The 20594-nt window shown below is 36.7% G+C and overlaps 2 protein-coding genes, 1 long non-coding RNA gene and 4 other non-coding genes across 7 annotated transcripts; 1 reads left to right on the top strand and 6 right to left on the bottom strand.

Moving 5' to 3' along the window:
- Positions 1-29: 29 nt before the first annotated feature.
- Positions 30-9330, bottom strand: LOC106431797 (inositol hexakisphosphate and diphosphoinositol-pentakisphosphate kinase VIP2-like). The gene is made up of 30 exons (XM_048770415.1): positions 8899-9330; positions 8688-8747; positions 8397-8443; positions 8100-8183; positions 7140-7203; positions 6815-6968; positions 6432-6502; positions 6193-6297; positions 5919-6011; positions 5659-5733; positions 5172-5257; positions 4840-5046; positions 4654-4753; positions 4499-4569; positions 4197-4275; positions 3866-4024; positions 3680-3722; positions 3443-3525; positions 3280-3342; positions 3127-3201; positions 2711-2836; positions 2231-2472; positions 2089-2133; positions 1934-2000; positions 1662-1733; positions 1288-1532; positions 1151-1208; positions 767-934; positions 590-664; positions 30-459 (listed from the first exon to the last, which is right to left on the bottom strand). Exons 1-30 carry the CDS (start codon positions 8983-8985, stop codon positions 241-243), a joined length of 3123 nt encoding a protein of 1040 aa, XP_048626372.1. The 5' UTR covers positions 8986-9330; the 3' UTR covers positions 30-240.
- A 2969-nt stretch (positions 9331-12299) lies between these two features.
- On the bottom strand, positions 12300-15342 carry LOC125594099. The gene is made up of 2 exons (XR_007329741.1): positions 15152-15342; positions 12300-12674 (listed from the first exon to the last, which is right to left on the bottom strand). It is a non-coding gene; the product is annotated as an uncharacterized LOC125594099 (long non-coding RNA).
- LOC125594104 lies at positions 14615-14707 on the bottom strand. Its single transcript, XR_007329745.1, has one exon. It is a non-coding gene; the product is annotated as a small nucleolar RNA R64/Z200 family (small nucleolar RNA).
- On the bottom strand, positions 14765-14850 carry LOC125594103. The gene has a single exon (XR_007329744.1). It is a non-coding gene; the product is annotated as a small nucleolar RNA U54 (small nucleolar RNA).
- LOC125594101 lies at positions 14891-14967 on the bottom strand. The gene has a single exon (XR_007329742.1). It is a non-coding gene; the product is annotated as a small nucleolar RNA SNORD18 (small nucleolar RNA).
- LOC125594102 lies at positions 15033-15111 on the bottom strand. Its single transcript, XR_007329743.1, has one exon. It is a non-coding gene; the product is annotated as a small nucleolar RNA Z199 (small nucleolar RNA).
- A 138-nt stretch (positions 15343-15480) lies between the features above and the next one.
- Positions 15481-20241, top strand: LOC125594098 (paired amphipathic helix protein Sin3-like 2). The gene is made up of 16 exons (XM_048770418.1): positions 15481-15722; positions 15817-15895; positions 16050-16211; positions 16305-16491; positions 16587-16685; positions 16776-16943; positions 17030-17312; positions 17588-17724; positions 17800-17875; positions 17950-17985; positions 18078-18283; positions 18358-18512; positions 18590-18717; positions 18820-19074; positions 19231-19878; positions 19967-20241. The coding sequence occupies exons 2-16, from the start codon at positions 15819-15821 to the stop codon at positions 20002-20004; spliced, it is 2655 nt and encodes an 884-aa protein (XP_048626375.1). The 5' UTR covers positions 15481-15722; positions 15817-15818; the 3' UTR covers positions 20005-20241.
- Positions 20242-20594: the final 353 nt, after the last annotated feature.

Genomic DNA, 20594 nt, shown 5'->3' with positions numbered 1-20594 from the left:
TTTTGAGAATATACTGTTGTACATAGAAAAGCTTGGAAATTTCATATATTGCTAACTCAAAACGGGAATTATTCAGAACAATTAACAACTAAAGATCAGAACTAAAAAATTGAAGATTTTAGTTTACTCAATTAGAAAAAAACATTGTCCAAAAAGAAATGGATTAGTCGGCGGTCGTCTAATTTGTTGCCTTTTTTGACTGTCTATTAGAGGTTTAGTTCTTGTTGAAGGGCCAGAGTTTTACAAGACGCTCGAGCACGGCGGCGCTTTTTGAAAAGTAACCGGAGAAGCCAGCCGGAATTGACGGCGGGGGAAATCCTCTGGCGGCATTGCAAAGGGACGTATCATCTTCTCCATTGTCTCCAGTGTCAAACACGAACCAACCTCTTGAAGCCTCTCTGGTCCCATTATTGGAAGTGTGTGTTCCCTAAGTAATGATTTTGCTTCCTCGTCCTTCTTCTGTTGTACCATACAATACATTAAAACCATTTCTTCTTGTCAATAAATCAACAAAGTAGGTTGTTAAATATCTCTGTCACTACATCAAACCCCCACGAAGAAGAGTTTAGTCTTTGCTGTTATATATTACCTCTAAGGGAGACAAATCTGCGCCACGGCTACATGTTAGTTCGATTCTGAACCGTTCCGGGTCTTCCAGAGATTCCTGCAGGTAAAAACAATGTTATAAGGTTTCAGTGTCATATAAGTATATAACAACTTGAAATCATGAGTGGAAAAGGGGGAAAAAGACAGGTGAATTGTAAACCTCAGTGTTCTCGAACAGTCTTAGGACAATGTAGCTCATGTAATCAAGCTCTTTAGTCTTACAAAGGCGTTCCAAAGCGCTTTGGCAGACGAGACTTTCTTCTCCTTGAAGAGATTCGTCGAGGTTACAATACCGTAGAACGTTCATCAGAGAATGAATATGTGATTCCTGCCAATCATTACATAGCAAAAAGTTATGTATAAATGAATCCACTTGTGTTACACTGATTATAATGCTGCTACATAGTTCCATGATCTAGCCATATATCACAGTCTTATTTCAAAAAAGCATAAAAGTCACATGAAATGAAAATTAAGTTTTTCTATTTTTTCTAGCCGGAAGCTTTGCATGTGCAGTAAGTAAGGAATGGAAGAAGGAACTCACAGATGTGAAGTAAAGGCGTGTCCTCACATGACGTTCAGGCGTCATGACATTTGCATACCTAAAGGGAATACAAAGAAACTGAGAAAGATAGACAAGATATGAAGTCACTTAAGCAGGAAAAGAGACTTTTCAATTACTTTGGATCTAGTCGATATTTGGTTTCTTTATCATCATCTTCATCTTTATTCTCTCCATTTGTAGGCCGTTTCAACTCATCGCTTTTAATGTAAAGTTTCGGTTGACTATATCTATCCTCCTTTTTCGACGAATATAATGACACTGAGACTTGGTCTTGACTGTTCTTCAGTTCAGCAACACTCATGGCCTCTTCTCGAGTATTCCTCAAGTCGATCAAGATTTTACCAAGCAAGCGACGAGCAATCTTTAAAGTCAGAAAATAAAAAGAAATTAAGCCATTAGACCATCTGCAAAAACCATGGATCCTCCATGAGTGAAAGATTAGACATTATATGCCTTTGTGGGAATTAGAATTCCACGTTGAGAAGCCCACCTTTGAACCGATTTTGAGCTTTTGCTGTGGATTGATCCCATACTCATTTGGTATTACACCGTCTGCAAGTAACTGCAACCACAACACTTAACTGGCTCTAATCAACATAGTCCATGATCGAAATGCAAAACAGAGATGTAACAATTGCACAATTTGAATCTGGAAATCTACGATGCATGGCTCGGTATTGGTAGTAAAGTGGTACATTGGTAAGTACCATTTAAGTTTCAGAAAGTGAGAGAGAAAACTTCAAGTTTTTATTCAGTTCATACCTGAGCAATTTTGAAGAGTTCGTCTAGTCCTTTCAGGTCGAGATGAGAATTATGTAACAGATCATACCTGGTATTAATGACACATTGTAGGATACTCAGAATGGAGCAGTAATAAGCTAGGATCGATTTATAATACATTAAAATGCAAAGCTTACTTGCATGAATCGTAAACATCAGGAATCTGCGTTATGTCAAACCGGCTGCATTTAATTCCAACCATCAGTTCCATTTTAAAAAACTCATGCAGAAAATAAGGATAAAAACTTGACAAGCATTGATAAGTCCAATATAACCTACTCTCTTCTTTCGTTGTAGAGATCCCGTTCGAGTTTTTTCCACCGAGCATACATCAAAAGGAATCCTTCACTACCACAAGGTAATCCAGCAGCAATCCGGCCAACGTCAATGTTTGACTTGCCAAGGGCCTTTGCTTGATCATAGGGAGGGGCTAAATCATAAGCACTAGGCTCAGTGTGATTCTCCTCTTCATCTTTTGCAAGTAGCCTCACTTGTTCAGTAACCTTTTTAGCTAGTTTTATCTATTTATTTAGAAAGTAAAGAAACAAGTAACGTTTAGTATATATTTTGTGATCTCCAGCAAAACCTTTTCTATCCCTATGCACCTTTTAAGAAATAATATTATTAAAAATGGAAGAAACATGCAAATGATATTGACGATGGCATTTGAAATATGCCTTTTAACAGTAGATACGCTAGAAAGCCCTTCAGATTAAAATATGCTAATAGACTAACGTTTGCAGAAAAAAGTGTGATTACCAATTCAGGTAGGTGCTCATCAGCGTGAGGAGGAAGTCCAGCCCCATCAATCATCCAAGGTAATTCAGAAGAGACGTAATCATTTACCAACTTTGTGCCAGCGGTAATGATCTCATTCAACTGAGCCTGAAAGGCAAGTAAGGAAAGGAATCCAAAGCTGTTAATAATTACACATGATTGTTTAATGCATATTTGAGAGTATACTTCACCCTATTTTACACAGATGAAATTCAACAATCTAAAACATGCATATGAGAAAAAATGTTCAAACATCAGATGAGCAATCTAGAACGCTATGCATGTCACTATTGATTATTGGTTGATGCTTCAGACGTGTACCAAAACAGGCTTTCATTCGTCTCATATCTGCTGAATCCACAATAAAGTTGTCAATAATAATAAAGAGAGGGAAAAACCTTGGCTTCTTCCATTTCAGTGCTCGCAGTATCAAGGCCATCCAACATGGAAGAGTCCTTGCTAACCAGAGAAACCTAAAGAAAGAAATTAAGAAATTTAGTGATTATGACAATGCCAAGTACGGTACTACCTTGGTAAAAGAAACGGCGAACCAGGATTGGGGTCAGCTGTCCTTCTAGGTCCAGCAGGCCTTTAGCAAAAGCAGCTGCAGACATCTGCAAGCAGTGCAACCGATGAAGAATATACAGAAGACTGAATGTAATATCTCAATGTTCTATGGTCCATCTTCACTACTAAATCGATATACAGTTGTACCTGAACACGTCCCTCGTCAGAACTGTAAATTTTAAGGTCATGACGGTATGTACTATGGAGACGGAGCAAACCGGTACCTTCACCTGCAAGCATATCCCGTTTAGTTATAAACCAGTCAGAAATAAAACTTACACTGAACAACACAATAAACGAATTGTTTCAAAATAGTATGAACATATGGAAAGTGGAACATGAAATGATCGAACAAATTGAAGCAGATCAAGTGCCGGTCGTCACCTGGATACATATTGTTTCGGAAGTATCTACCAAGTTCTTCTGCCTGTGGAAAAAAGTAAGCAAACATTAAAGAATACGTCAACCCTCTGCAATAATGTTAAATGTCCTACACTAGAAGTCCATTAGCAATACCATTACTGAAGTTTGCATTTAACATCATCTTACGATACCAAGTAACAGTTTTACCTGCTTTCGACCAGCATGAGTTAGAACACCCCCATATTTCAGAACCATAAGAGCCTCCACTGGGCGTTCTTCTTCACCTTCGCCATCACTTTTTGTTACTTTTTCCCATTTTAGCGGCTTTAGCTGAACCTTTCTGTATATGCCAGAGAAATGTCCACCCTGCACGTTTTACACATCTATGATATGAGACGGAGGTTGCAAAAATTGTTTTCCAAACATCCTTAGAAAAAGGTAACAATGTAGCTGCTACTGGGTAGAAGGACTATATTCAACAGAACGACAATGGGCTGCATAAAGATACACCTCAGAGAAAAGGAAAATAATTTTTAACCTCTTCAAGAACAGCTTTCACTTGCCGAAGCTTGTCAGCATGTTCAAGGTCTTCTGCATCACTATCACTTTCACCTGGTCTAAACATCAAACAGAAATACAATAAGGTAATTAGGTAGTAGGGACGCAGCTGGAGAATATTTAACAGAAACATAAGGACTGTTCCAAGAATGAGATAAGCTCTTTCATATCTATCAACCTAGACATGAAATCCATGGATCCATTGGCTATGGTCAGTAGTAAGGACTCACGCAAGGAAAATGCTCAATACAGGAAGTCATAAGATCACTATCAGAGGTGTACCCTGTGCGAGGAATTAACATTCTTGTAGCATCCAATAGATCTTGCAATTCGACGGCACTTTTAAGTTTTGTCTGCAAGTAAGAAAAAAAAATGCACAGAATAAGAAAATCACTGTACGAAAGAATATGAAGATAGAAAAAGCCTGCGCCTCTTACCTCAGCTCTTGGCTTTCCTCCATTGTACTTCAGCATCAAGTTTAACAGCTTTTCCTCTGTAACTTTTAGTTTCACTTTTTGCTTAGGGGTTCTATCACCGCTGCCAAGAGAAGTTAAACACAACTCAGAGCCTGGGTGAATATAGAGGAGTTTAAAGAGGACAGGTGAACATATGCTTAGACATACTGCCGAATAACAGCAATGACACAACGTAGCTCTTCCGACTGCCCAAATGTTCCAATGATGCCACTCCCTTGGCGAGTTAAACCTTCGTTAGATAGGACAGGTTCATTGATCTTCCATGGCAGAATGGGAGGAACTGTCGAAGAAAGATGAGGAGCCTTTGCATCTAAAAACATTTTCCGCAACACACAAGCAGCATCGTCGTAGTACCTTACAGAAAAAGAGAACTAAAGACTTCAATGGAGTATGATAGAATTATGATTTGTGATTTTCCCTATGAAGATATAATTGAAACAACAGTCCGAAGCGAAATAAAAGTCCAGACTAGTACTCACTTATAAGAGTTCTTCACAAAACTCCATCCATTAACGTCACAAACGTATGAACTTCCCTCAGATCGTAAGAGATCAAATCCACAGACCTGGTAACATGAAAATGACTGCGTTAATGCATGTCATCAAGCAATAACATCTTCCGTTTTTCCTGGAAAAACCAACAACATGTGTGTATGCTTGTCCTTCTATTAGAAGATAATTTGTATCACGTTACCAAGCATTTAGTTGGAAGCAGTAACTGACCGATAGAGAAATTAAATTAGAGTATCTTTTATCACACTAAGTAATCATTCCTGCTAACAAATTGCAATGGAAGTAAGTACTTACCACGGATGCTATTGTGGAAGCGAGTATGAAAGAGAGCATTTAAATCAGCTCAATGGTAATTTACATTTCAAATCAGCGATCTTAAATCTTAAGAATTATGATAGAGAATAATAGGAAGTGAAGACACAATGACAGCCAGATAACTGGAATTCCAACATACCGCTTGCCTAAATGCAATGCAAACTTCTCTCGCCATTTGCTTCTCAGCAGGTGTTAGCAAAACTGGATACCTCACCTGTCCAATTAAATTACAATACCAGATCAAAGTTTGAACATCAGCGCTCATGAAACACAAGCTACGATTCCTCTATATAATCGACAGCCTTTGGTACCCTGTTAACCGTAGCTCAATTCTTATTGAGAGAAGAGCCACGTAAGGTTTCATATGTGGAACGGTTTCATAATGATCGGCAGACTTACTTCCTTTCCATCTGGGTTTCTCATAACAACACCATCAACAACAGGCGACTTTCTTGCTTCAGCGTGTGCGTATTCGGGACCCACAGTGTAGACCTGCATTTCAGTGTACATGAACAAACAGATTGAAAAAAACATAGGAAATTTAACAGCAACTTTTGACATATAAACGACCTGGATAATGACAAGAGCCTAAAAACACATTGCAATGCATTAAAGATTAAGTTGCCTTGGACTAGAACAGAATTATCTTATCTAGAAGAATCAGAATCAAAACCTTGACATCAGTTCCTCCAGTAGGCATAAACTCCTCATATATATAAGAACCTTCTCTCCTTACTCTTCTGACCTCAGGATGAAATTCACTTGAACGATTCCCAACCTAAAACAAAAACTTGGGTCAGAAAGATAGTTCAATCCAAGAAAAGCCACAGTTATGGGCCACAAATTATTACAATATGTTCAACTAGACAGTTCAATCCTAGAATAGCCAAGTTCGGAAGAAAGATGGAGTACCTTACGAAACAATTCTTTCATGCCTCCACCTGCTGAGCTAGGGTAGTATATCATTATGCTATGGTCATCTCCTTTACAAGCACAAAAAATGTCAATTATTAGTGGACAGTAAAAATAACTGCAAGTCAGAAAAGGAAAAAAAAGAGAGGATCAAGGCTGATAGCCAAAAACGATTAGACTAACCTAATACCATCAAAACAAGGAAGCTCGACCAATTTAAGATTCATTTATCATTTACACAAGATGCATATTGAAGAGAGAACACTGAAGTACTATATAAACAATATATGAAAAAAAGATGACCTAATACCCCCAAAAACGAAAAAAATTCAGAGAAACAGCAAACAATTAGAGAGATCAAAGATGTGAAAAGAGAAACTGACCATTGACGGGTTTTTCCACAAATGGCTTCCAGAATCGTTCACCTTTAACCTCAACAAAATCTTCATCCTCAACGAAATAATCAAGGTCTTGGTTGGGTACTTTTCTATTGACACAAGCATATCTAGGAACTGGAATACCATACATCTCCAGATGCTACAGGGAGCACATAAATACAATATTTTATTAATTTAAGAAGAAAGCTTGTAGATAATCGTTTTCATGAACAATGGAAATCTGTAGGAAAAAAGAAATGAGTGGGAGGCATGAAAAGTAGAAATAATATGGTGATACGAGATGCACTCTTATGCAGTCTAAAATGCATACCTCATACACTTTCCGGCGGTCATGAAGAAGGTATTGCGGATCCAAATCATTCACTAAAAAAGGCCTGAATCATAAGAAGATTGAAAAAGACGACCTCAAAATCTAAACAAAACTAATTCTGACCGGTAAAAGTGAGCAGTTTACTGAACCATCAACAAAAGTCAAAAAGGTATATAACCAGTGGCGGATCTAGCCGAAAAGTTTACCGGGGGCAAACAGTTAATAATCATTAACAAAATTTGTATTAAATATTTTATAAATATATTTTCTATCAACTTATAAGTGTATTATACAAGATCCATTGTATGGAAAACTAAAACTGTTCTTATATAATTCAATTACAAAATAAATAAAAAATCAGAAATTATAAATACAAAAAGTCACGTTTTTCATGATATGAAAAATACAAGTATATATATTCGGATCATATAATTTTTTTCCTAAATAGTGTTTTCTTTCTCAGTCATGGATTAATAATTATATATGAAAAACTAAAATAAAAATAATATTTTTTATTGTCATTGCATATATTATGATAAAGTAAAGAAAACTGATTATTATAACTTATTAAATAAATAGATATTTATTTGATGTTATAAAACTACTTATTTTTAAGCAACAAGTTGATTTTCTTAAGTTCAAAAAACAAAAACAAAAAAAAAGAGAAACACAAATTGATTTTATTTATTATATAAAACGGAAACAATGGTTTAATGTTAGTAAATCAAATATGGAAACATAATAATTCTAATAGAAATATCATAAATGGCCTTGTAAAAGATGGAAATAATGGAGATTTTGAACTGAGCATTGAGAACAGATTTTGTTACGGGGCAGAAATTATTTTTTCAATGGGGGCAACTAAAATATATACTCATCATTTAAAGAAAATTTTAAATTTCATGGAGGGCAACTGCCCCATACTTACCTTAAGTAGATCCGCCCCTGTATATAACTCACTTTCTTAAAGAAGAATATGCTTGAACTTTCTCAAGAGGATATCCAGAGGAATGGAAAGCAATCAGACAATCACAAATCGGCCAACTGAAACAGGAAAATCCCTGGTGAGGTATTGGTCCCAGTCTCCCAGAATCTTAACTGTACTTAAATAAGCTTTGAATAAACTTTCTCCTAATGAACTAATTAATTAAATTAAAGTGTTAACAAATCCATGCATCAGGCCAATTAAAATATAAATATGATACGAAATAGCACAAAACCAAATGTTAAAAAAAACGCAAACGTTCACACACATACCTTTCTACAGGATCTTCAAGAATAACCTTGTCCCCAAAATGAATGATCTAGCAGTAAAGTTGTAACAGAGTTTCCATGAGATCACATCCCACAAACAAAAAGGGAAAAGAAAAAAAAAGTCTACACCATAGAATCTGTGACGACCAAAAACGACAACGAATTGGAATCACAAAAATTAAAGGCATATTCATTTCTAAGTGGAAGAACAAACTACAGGCTCTGAATCATCAAATCACACCCTGAGAAAACATCAGTGATTCTGTTCATCAATCGAGAGAAAGTGAGAGTTACCTCAAATTCGCCAAACGCTTGCAATCTATCCATGATTTGTCCCATGGGAGCTGAGAAAACCTGCAACGAACAATCAAATCTATGAGTGAAAAAAAAACAACAAGCTCAGTATCAGATTTGCTCGAGGGGGAGTGAGGATTCAAACAAAATCAAGCTCGCAATCATCTGTTCATCAGAGCTAAAACACGAGCACACGAAAGGGAAAGAAAACCTCGGGGCTGCATTTCACCTTCTTTTCCATGACGCAGACTCCAATCGTTATCTTCTTATCAACACCAGCTCCTTCTTCCATCCCCATTCTTAACTCGAGATCACCTATACGCACCACCTCTTCTCCCCCTTTCGTTCAACAATTCGTTCGATTATATCAAAGAGAAAGCACAAACAGAGACGAAATCGCTTCGGTTTTTGTACAACACGTGAATCATGGACGCGACTAAGATAGGATCAATCGAGAGAGAGCAAATGCGAGATCTCGCGGAGAAAAAGTCGGAAGAGACGTTACTGGGGAAAACGATAAACGCAAGCAGAGCAATAGCAATAGTGCTGTAAAGGCACGAGGGGAGAGAGAGAGAGAGAGAGGAGAGGAGATTCAGGCGTCAGGGGCGTTGCATTGAATTGACTAAAATAATAATTATTTGATTTTAGCATATTAGTGGGTATATATAGATTTTGTTTGTAATTAAAAAAGGTAAGATTACGAATATTTTAATTAGTCACCGACCCACAAGCAAAACCAACTATGCAAAACTATTTGGGAAAATATTGAATAGTGGTGTACATAATATTCACGCTGTTCTTTTTAGGAAATTCTCTAAAATGTCTAAATGAGTAAAGTCAATATAACGCGTATTAAAATAGTTTAGTTATTTAATTCTCTTTAGCAGCCATATAAACTTGTAAAAGTAATCGAAATGGTCCACGGTGTCTCTCGTCAAAATATATTGTAATCCAGTCAATGTAAAAAAAAGAGCAAATGTTGAAGAAATATAGCAGTACTATATCGCAGGTGGAGCTTATATTTAAAAAAAAAAAAACAACTATAGCAGGTGGAGCTTATATTTTTTTTTTTAAATAAATCGTGTGTTTAATAAGCTAGAGCCATTTGTTTGTTGGTTGAAGCTATAATTCAAATCAATGTTGTTGACGCATGGTTGGACTGGTTCGTCCACTAATTATTTTTGAATTAGGTTTCTTGTAATTGTATCAAATCTGGAGAGAATAAACAATGGAAAATGAAATTAAGAAAAATGTACTGACGAGATAATAAATACTATGATTAGTGTTGTTAGATACTGAACACTTAATACCTTTTAATTGAGACTTTAGATAGTTATTGATCCAAGTATACTTTTTATAAAAGCTTAACACCTCTCCAAGAATGGAGTAATTGTTCACATGAAGCATGGCTGATTTGACTAGGCCATCAGCCTCAGAGACCAGAGTTAAGAAAACGTGGAATGAAACAAACACAAATTAATACAACAAAAGGATGAATGAGACCAAGCCTCTAATATCATCAAACAACTATCATAGAGCGACTGTTGAGGCATTCGATGTAACTAAGAAGACTAACACCTTGTAGTCCCAAAAGACATTAAATTTTTGGATTTTTAAAGACGCATGGTTGTTGAACTTGAAGGGTGAGTTTGGATTTATGATTAAATAATGATTTAAGATAATAAATAAGTCAGAAATCTCGTTTGTATTATAACTAGATAGAAGTAAAAGGAGATTACAAAGGTAAAACATGTTTGATATTCGAATCGAGCACGCTCTGCTAAAAACATTAAAAAAGTTAAGTAAATTATATTTTTTTGCCGATGGAGAGAAAAATCGATCCTTTGCTATAAAAAAGACACTCCATATAAAACAAAAGATAGCTCATCTTGATTTGTGATGAGATCACTTATTCGATCTTTGTCATAATAAAGTTACATATTCGATGTGATGCGGATTCGACTCATTTTGCCCCTAAGCATTTAATGTGAATCATGGTATTATCCTGGATTTAATCTTAAATGGATTTTTCAGAACTAGATCGGACATAGATAGGACTGCGCTCCAACCATGGCTCATCAGTCATCAGCGCCGCCTTCATGGCCAGCGCTTCCACTTTAGATAGTTTTGTTACATTCTTATGGAGCCGAATCGAACACTTACCAAATAGCAAAACTACGAAAGGCTACATAATCACATACTAGTTTAAGAATAAAATAGTATATTTTAGTGGTTCTATTGTTTGTGATCAAAGGCGATCGATGCCTGCTCCATGTTTACATACGGGCTTTCATGGGTAATGCATGCCCTAACATTAACATGTGAGTGGGTTAACATGACAGACTAGTCAACTAATAGTGGAACAAATGGATCTGCAAGGCTAAATTTAATGCTCTTCATTAACCCTTACATTATTTATATGAATTTATTTAAGGACTTATTGGCCAAATGGCCATATTTTAGAGATAAGTCAAGGAAGTAGCTATGATTTTGACATAATTCATTGTTTGGCTTTTGTGCTTCCTTCTATCCGGTTATACCCCTTCAAATATCAAGTTACCGGTTACATATTATAAAATAAACGATGTGGCGTTTTTGTATGGCATCATAATAATCACATAACATACAGATCACGTTGTGCAGCTGTATTCAACACATATGATGTAAGGGTATGAATCGAGAGGAGTGGATAACAGTTGTAAGTGTGTCATAAACAATTCTAACCTAACGACAAACTGAAGATGACGACAAGTATATTCTATACCGATTGTATGAGTTTCCATACTATGTACCGTATGTGGAATAGTAATATTATAAATGTAGTTCCAAGTGAAATATGATCTTCATAATTTCGCTACTGTTAAAAAGGTACATAATGCAAGAAAAATACGTAATGCTTTACCCAAAATCAAGCCAAATATTCATAAATAAATTTATCAACCACACAGAAATAAACTAAAGGCCAAATAGTATGAAAATGTAAACTCTCGGTAAACCACACAGAACACAATATGTAACATAACCCAAATTTAATGGAATGTGGGCACATTGTGTTTGTTGTACGGAAAACCTTGTGACCTTCTATTTTGGTTAAATGAAATGATGCCAATGTTAACTTCTGATAATATATGTCCGTTATAAAGTGAATTAACGTTTATGACGTATATTACGTGAGAAGGTCTATTCCATATAGAATACACTATGTAATTTATCTGAAAACTGTTATTCCATATAAAATATACTATGTCATTTATATACTAGTTGCATACATTCATGATTGATTTACAAAATCTAATGGGGGATTGGTAGAAGAATACTTGATACTAAACACTAAACAAAAATTAGAAAAATATGAAAGTCAGATAGTTGGTGACAGCTACTCCTAATGAAAGAGTATGAGGATGCCACATGCTGAAGTCGATTTACTAAGATATTTTTACTGTGTAAATTTAAACAACTGGTGTAGGTTAATGATTATAAATGTGTGTATAGGGTTACATACACATTTGTACCATCCATTACGAGAAGACTTCTATACTATATACAATGTACTATTTAAAATGATACTATGTGCATACTAGAGCCAAGATTGGGTAACATGAAATACAAAGCTAATAGGAATGGTAATAGAACACTTAACATTAAACACTAAACCCAAGTTAGGGAAATATAAACCCCAATCCATAAGCAATCCAAATCTCTAGGAAACTGAATTCACATCTCATAATACTAGAGACATGTATTTACATTCCTCATGAGCCACATGAAATACAAAGCTAATGAGAATAGTAATAGAACACTTGACAGTAAACACTAAACCCAAGTTAAGTAAATATAAACCCCAATACATTGGCAACCCAAGTCTTTGTGAAATTAAATCCACCGGCCATAATACTGGAAATAGGTGTTAACCTTTTTTTTTTGCCGGTAGGTTCAAAGTCTGTCTCAAACAATCTACTTGGAAGGTCTGACTCGTCCATACCAAACCTGAAGAATGAAAAGAAATAGAGGCAAAGAGTGAGGACGGTTCACACTGTAATATTCAATATAGAAATGAATTTTGAGTCAAACAGAATAAAAATAGCTAACGAATGGAAAGACATATGATGTAAAAGTATGATTCCATATAAAATGGAATAATGTGAACCTTATACTATTCCACTTAACATGACATATAGCAATGAGATATACTGATACGGGCATACAATGAAACATCTATGTATTGCAGATGCTATTCCAAAAAATAATCGATATTTCTACACCATGAACTATGCATCGCAGAGACAAAACCCCAATTCAAGCATAACTTAGAATAAGAACATCAGAGAGAGAACCACAACCGACCATAAATTGCAGCAAAGCAAAACATGATAGCAAGTGATAATATCCTCAGTGGAGTAGTTGAATGTGATAGGTATACTATTACATTTCAAATGGAAACCGGATTCAAAATATCATACTATGTGTACCGACTGAGCATTTCTAATCAATGATATTCCATGCATCTTCCCCTAAATTACTACACTACTTATTTCGCAGCACCGAGAACTTAGTGGGAGAGACTAATTCTGAATTGGGGACGATCGAATTCACATCAGCCGATGATACAGACCTAGAAACTATAACACTTTGATTATGAGACGAGCCCCAAATTGGAAGAAAATAAGCACATAGGACGAGACGGTGAAGAGAATCTACAACAGAGAATGAGAACTTATGAGGGGTTCAGAGATCTGAGAAGAATCGAAGGGTGAAGTTGGGTTAGAAAGGGTTTCTTACTACCGCCGCTGAAACCCTAACCAAGAACTGTAACACCGAAGAAGATTGAAAAGAGAGGACGGAGGAGCTGGAAAATATGTTGATTGCATGTAGAGTGGAGGCGATGGATGAAAGCGGTGCCGGAGACCGTTCGACTGCAGCAAAATTACCAGAGACGTTAAAAGGAGAAGATGTGAAGAAGGGTGAGACACGAGTTATTTTTGTGGGATGAATAATTAAAATATTTAATTATTTTTGTATCAGGTTGAGCCGGTTGTTTTTAGGGGTATTACAGTATTATTTTATATTTTTAACAACGTCTATAGAATCGTTAGGTTAAATGGCTACATGGTGAATATTGGTTTTTTGTGGTTATAGCCTCCAATTACCCTTTATTTAAATATATGTCATTTTTTCCAACAATATCTATTCTACGAAGATTCTATTCTACGAAGATTCTGCGAAGCCGATAATCATTGATCATGGTTTGTATGTCAAAGAAAGCAGATGTCTTATGGGGTTTCACAGAATAGAGTACGTCTACAACTTTCAAACTCTTCACAGGTGATCTCATTTTCATAATCTTTTTTTTTCACTTTCGTAATCTTCCGATTTGGGTAATTAACATATTGGGAATATGTCTATAAATTGCTAAAAACAATGATTCCTAAATGTTATGGTGAGTACAAAATTCTTATCCCTGTGATAGGTTTGTCACACATTAGTAAATTGGTCATGTCCTTCACGATATTTAAATACGAAGCGTAAGAGTTCCTTTTATGTTACGTTCACATTCTCTGAATTATAGATGTCCACGTGACTATACATATTACACGAGCTGTAACGCAGTCCATGAGATTAAGGTCAGATAGATTTTGGAAGTCATATCAAGCATCAATTAAGTTTTAGTTTTTCAAGGGTATTACTAGTGATCATAATAGTATACTGTCTTCTGCAAGCGGCTTCACAATTAGAATAATGAAAACACATTAAGATCAGAGTTTGGTATAGAATTATCGTTCACGGTTAATCTGAAACACGGACCAAATTGTTACTCATCACATCTTTAGTTTCCAATATAAAAAAAATTGTAATGGAAAAAGTTATCATAAGACGAACATGAAAAACTCAAATCTTACTAATGATCGTAATATGGAGAAAGAGATTAACTTATGCTCAGAATTATGAATATTTATTCTCATCGATTAACATCTCTGAAGTCTGACATGTGAATTTTATTCAAAAGATCATCATAGCAGAAGTTTTGCAAGACTTTTATAAAGTATATAAATGTCAATTTCAAAACAAACACAATCAATGGCTCTCATTAAGTGTAAAAATATTTCTCTTCATACTGTTTTCAGAATAGCGTATACTGCCATAAAGGCAAAGTAATCACAGAGCCAATACCAAAAGCTATCGAAAACTGAAACATCAAAGCTTAAGAGATCAGAGTTTGGTTTAAAATTTTCGGTCACGGTTAAATCAGAAACACGGACCAATTTGTTGCTCATCACATCTCTTAATGCTAATCCAATAAACGAAAAAAACAAAATCAAAGAAGGTAATCAACGAGAAGAATAAGAAGATCATCAGAGAATTAAAATACTAAGAATCATATAGATTTCTCCTTCATATTGTTGCAGTATTTGCTCATCAGCTGATCTCACTACGCATCAAAATCCAAAAACAATAAAAAAACTTACAAAACGAAGCAAGAAAGAGGATGATGTCATGTCCGAACCATAGTAGAGCTAATGTCTGCGTAACTGCGTTATCCGAGTCTTCCTTATATATCTTCGCCAACGAGTTATAAGAAGAAGCAAACCCTAATTTGTATTTACTTTTCAATCGGCCTTTTATGCCTATTAGGCCCAAATAAGTTTCGTAACAAACAATGGGCCTTTGAAAAGCCCATAATAAATATGAGGTCCATTGTTTTACTAATCAGCCAACAAAAAAAAAAGAAATTTGCTCTGCCGCTGAAACAAGTCAATAAAGGGAAGGATTTTGCCGTCGTTGTTTCTTCCCTTCTTCATATTCGAAACTCTCTCTCCTCTCTCCTCTCTCCTCTCTCCTCTCTCCTCTCTCAGTCGTAGCAGCTCCTTTGGACAATCTCTTTATCTCCGTCTTGCTTCTTTGTTCTGATTTAACTCTGTTTTCATCGCAATTCTTCTTCGGTGTATGCGCACAATCTGAGAGAATTCATGTGAATTAGTCGCCGGTGATCGAAGTTGTTTCTTCTCGATTTTGAGAGATCTGGGGTTATTTGGTTAGGTATCATTAAACTTCATCTGAATTTGAATTTCAAACTTTAGAATTTGGTTATTTACTAATTGATGATCTTTTTTTTTTTTTTATGTTTCAGCAGCAATGAAGCGGATTAGAGATGACGTGTACTCCTCCGGGTCTCAATTCAAACGTCCTTTGCCCTCTTCTCGTGGCGAATCGTGAGTTTCACCCTTTTTAAAAAAAATCCAATTAATCATTAAGGTTTTCTAGGTTTTAGTTGGTGATCAATTTTGAAATTTTCATCACATGCATAGTGTAATTCAGTTTTGGTTCAACGCGATCTTGAGTTATAAGAGCTTGTTTTTGGTGCAGATATGTGCAATCTCCAGTCCCTGGTGATGGGGGAGTGAGCTCTCAGAAGTTGACAACGGATGATGCTTTGTCTTACTTGAAGGATGTCAAGGAGATGTTTCAAGATCAACGGGACAAGTATGATATGTTTCTTGAGGTTATGAAAGACTTTAAAGCACAAAGGTGAGACCTTTTGCCTTTCCTATTATCATCAGATTGATTCTTTTTTTTTTTTTTTGTAGCTTCTGGAAACGTTTTTGATATTGTATTTTACAGGACGGATACATCTGGTGTGATTGCACGAGTCAAGGAGTTGTTTAAAGGCCATAACAATTTGATTTTCGGGTTTAACACCTTTCTGCCTAAGGGGTTTGAAATAACGCTTGATGAAGTAGAAGAAGAAGCTCCACCTAAGAAAACTGTTGAATTTGAAGAGGCTATATCTTTTGTTAATAAAATTAAGGTATGCAAGAAGTTTCTAGTCTCTGTCTTCTTTCCAAGTGCCCTTACACCTAGTATCTCAGTGTATCTGTATTTGTTTGTTTTATCTCTCTGCAGAAACGGTTCCAGAGCGATGAAGGTGTCTATAAGTCTTTCTTGGAGATCTTAAATATGTATCGGAAGGATGATAAGGACATCACTGAGGTTTACAATGAGGTAGTGTCAGAGTTGGAGTCACTTTATCTCTTCTACACGGTTACAGTTGAAGTTTACCAGTTTTTTTGTAGCTCTAATATCTGTTTTTAGGTATCGGCTCTTTTTGAGGACCACCTGGATTTGCTTGAAGAGTTTACTAGGTTTCTGCCAGAGTCTTTGGCGGCTCATTCAGCAGCTCAGTTAATCCGGAGTCAGGCCCAACGGTATCATGACCGAGGATCAGGTCCTCCTCTTGTGCGTCGAATGTTAATGGAGAAGGTATGGTGGTATTGGCTACATTTTTTTCCTGTCTATCACTGTTGTCACGTCTCTCTTTTCTCAGCTGATACATTTTTCATCACCAGGATCGCCGACGAGAAAGGGCTGTTGCTTCTCGGGGTGACCGTGATCATAGTGTTGACCGTTCTGACCATAATGATGATAAAGCAATGGTTAAGATGCACAGAGAGCCGAAGAAACGAGTCGATAAGGAGAATAGAGAAAGGAGAAGCCGTGATTTGGACGATGGAGAAGCAGAGCAAGATAACTTGCACCATTTCTCAGAGAAAAGGAAGTCCTCCAGAAGAACTGAGGGCTTTGAAGCTTATTCCGGTCCTGCTTCACATTCTGAGAAAAACAATCTAAAAAGTAAGCAGCTTTTGAACTATATAGAGATTCACACCTTTTCTGTTTTCTAGGCCCAACAATCATAATGCTTTATACAAGAGCTTAGTAACATGCTACACGTCTTCACGCTATCATCACTTCCAATATATAAGTTGATGTATTGTTGATTTTTTAAATTATCACAAGCTGATTTTCTAATTACTTGTCGACAAGTATGCTAGGGTTCAACTAGTATATTCCTGTTTTCTGATACTTACGACACAATCTTGTTTTCTGTGCTTCTTTCATTGTGTTAGGCATGTACAACCAAGCATTTGTGTTTTGTGAGAAAGTCAAGGAGAGACTATGCAGCCAAGATGATTATCAGACATTCTTGAAGTGTCTCAATATTTTCAGCAATGGAATTATCCAAAGGAAAGAGCTGCAGAATTTGGTAGGTGTACAAATAGCTTTAGTGTTGATGGATAGGGGCGTAAAATTTGTATTAACTCCACTCTCTTTCATTCAGGTTTCTGATCTGCTTGGAAAATTCCCTGATCTCATGGATGAGTTTAATCAGTTCTTTGAGCGTTGTGAGAGTAATGGTATTTAAAACTGCCTACTGTCTTTTTTCTAGTGAAGGTGTCTAGTTGTTTCTGATCATCATCCTATTTTGCAGATGGTTTCCAGCACCTCGCTGGCGTTATGAGCAAAAGTAAGCAGCACTTTCGTACCTTCTTATATGCTTTTTCTCTTGACTTTCTACGTCATTGGAACTACTAACACTGTTGGGTACACTTGCTGCAGAATCACTAAGCAGTGAAGAACATTTATCAATGCCAGTGAAGGGGGAGGAAAAGGAAACGGAAACGGAAAGAGAACACAAACGCGACCTTGATGCTGCTAAGGAAAAGGAGCGTTCCAACGACAAGTACATGGGGAAATCTATTCAAGAGCTTGATCTATCTGATTGCGAGCGGTGCACTCCTAGCTACCGACTCCTCCCATCGGATGTAAAAATATTTTTGGAGTTCTATATTGCATCCGAGGCATTTTAACTGTACTTACTATTATATCTTATTTGCAGTATCCAATACCTTCCGTCCGCCACAGACAGAAATTAGGGGCTGCTGTTTTAAATGATCACTGGGTTTCTGTCACTTCAGGAAGTGAAGACTACTCTTTTAAGCACATGCGCAGAAACCAATATGAAGAAAGTTTGTTTAGATGTGAAGATGACAGGTACGTTTTACTGAGATTATATATTGTGTAGTTTTGAGTGGTTTGTACGTTGTGGTTTTACCTTCTTCTTGTTACAGATTTGAGTTGGATATGCTGTTGGAATCTGTGGGTTCTGCTGCGAAAAGCGCAGAAGAGTTGTTGAATAATATAGTTGAGAAGAAAATAAGTATAGAGGGATCCTTCCGGGTTGAAGACCACTTCACAGGTCTGTAGGTGTTTAGTGATTGTAACACTCATCTCTCTTTCCCTATCTTTGAGCTCTCATCTCTTGTCTTATACTTACTATTTTGTTATTGACTTATTACAGCCCTAAATTTAAGGTGCATAGAGAGACTCTATGGCGACCACGGTCTTGACGTGACAGACCTAATACGTAAGAATCCAGCCGCTGCACTTCCTGTAATTCTTACTCGTTTGAAGCAGAAACAAGAAGAATGGACAAAGTGCCGTGAAGATTTTAATGCGGTCTGGGCGGATGTGTATGCGAAGAATCATTACAAGTCACTTGATCACCGCAGCTTCTATTTTAAGCAGCAAGATTCTAAGAACTTGAGTGCCAAAGGTAAATAAACTCTTGGAATATGTTTGGTCCATCAAGAAGTTTGTATATAAGTAACCACGATAGTTCTTCCTCACATTTTATTGCATACATCCATTTGTCACGTGTCTATTCTTTCATTTACTTATTTGTTCTCATAATTTTTTTATTTAATACCAGCGCTGGTGACTGAAATCAAGGACCTGAAAGAGAAGTCTCAGGAAGAAGATGATGTTCTTCTGTCTGTAGCTGCTGGTCACAGACAACCCATAATTCCTCACTTCGAGTATGAATATTTGGACAGGACTATTCATGAAGATCTATTCAAACTAGTACAATTTTCGTGTGAGGAGATATGTTCTACAAAGGAGCAGATCGGTAAAGTTTTGAGGCTCTGGAAAAGTTTTCTGGAGATGATGCTTGGTGTTCCTCCCAGGGCCAAGGGGTCAAATTCTGTTGAAGATGCAGTAGAAACCAAGCATCACGGTGCATTGACGAGTGGGGATGTTAATGTGAGCTCTGACTCGACAAATTTGGTTTTGAGGCAACTAAACTTTGCTGCCAATGGAGATGAGTATGCTTCATCTGGGGTCTCCAAACATGGCGCGATTGGTCTGTTAAAGAGGGATTCTTCAGCGAAAGAAAATTGCAAGGATGGTGATCCTGCTAATAAAGATGGTGCCACCTGTTCTTCTGTTAAACCTCAGAAAGATCAAGAAAATGGAAATGGAACCGATAAACGATCTGGAGATGTTGATGATAGAGTAGCCACATTCCTAAGTGGGGTAGAAAACAACAATGGTAAAGTAGGGAGTGGAGATTCGTCAGGTACTTTCAAGATTGAACTTGATTTTTTTCTTCAGTTTGTGTGCAATGTCTACCTTAACATGACTGTTTCTTTACTTTTATTTTTAAGGTTCACGTGGCATTTTATCCAATCAGGTGACGCTATAGAGAACACTGACACCATAGTTATAGCAAATGGAGTGCTGCCAGATGCTTCTAAAGCCAACAGTAATTATGATGAACCTGGTGGTCCATCCAATATTGAGAAGGAGGAAGGTGAATTGTCACCTATTGCTGATTCTGAAGACAACTTTGTTGTTTATGAAGATCGTGGTTTGAAGTCTACTGCCAAGCCAGAACATTCCGTTGAAGCTGAAGGAGAAAATGATGATGATGCTGACGATGAAGATGGTGATGGTGATGGTGATGATGCTTCAGAAGGTGGTGAGGACGCGTCCGGAACTGAATCTATTGGTGACGAATGTTCACAGACGGTAATGGTATGGAGGAAGAAGGTGAGCATGATGAGATTGATGGTAAAGCTGAGAGTGAAGGAGAGCAGAGGGGATGGATTCGCCATCTTATAGAAGAGGACAATCGGTTGCTTCCATTGTCAGAACGTGTTCTATTATCCGTTAAGCCTCTTTCAAAGCATGTAGCTGCAGCAGCGTTGCTTGATGAGGACAAAAGATTCCAGAGTGTTCTAACGTTTTTTATGTTCTAGCGGGTGATGACGACTTTTTATGTTCTTTCTCAGA

The sequence above is a fragment of the Brassica napus genome (genome assembly GCF_020379485.1).
Source record: "Brassica napus cultivar Da-Ae chromosome A3 unlocalized genomic scaffold, Da-Ae chrA03_Random_11, whole genome shotgun sequence".
NCBI lineage: Eukaryota > Viridiplantae > Streptophyta > Magnoliopsida > Brassicales > Brassicaceae > Brassica > Brassica napus.
This window is presented reverse-complemented; position numbering and strand designations above follow the sequence as displayed.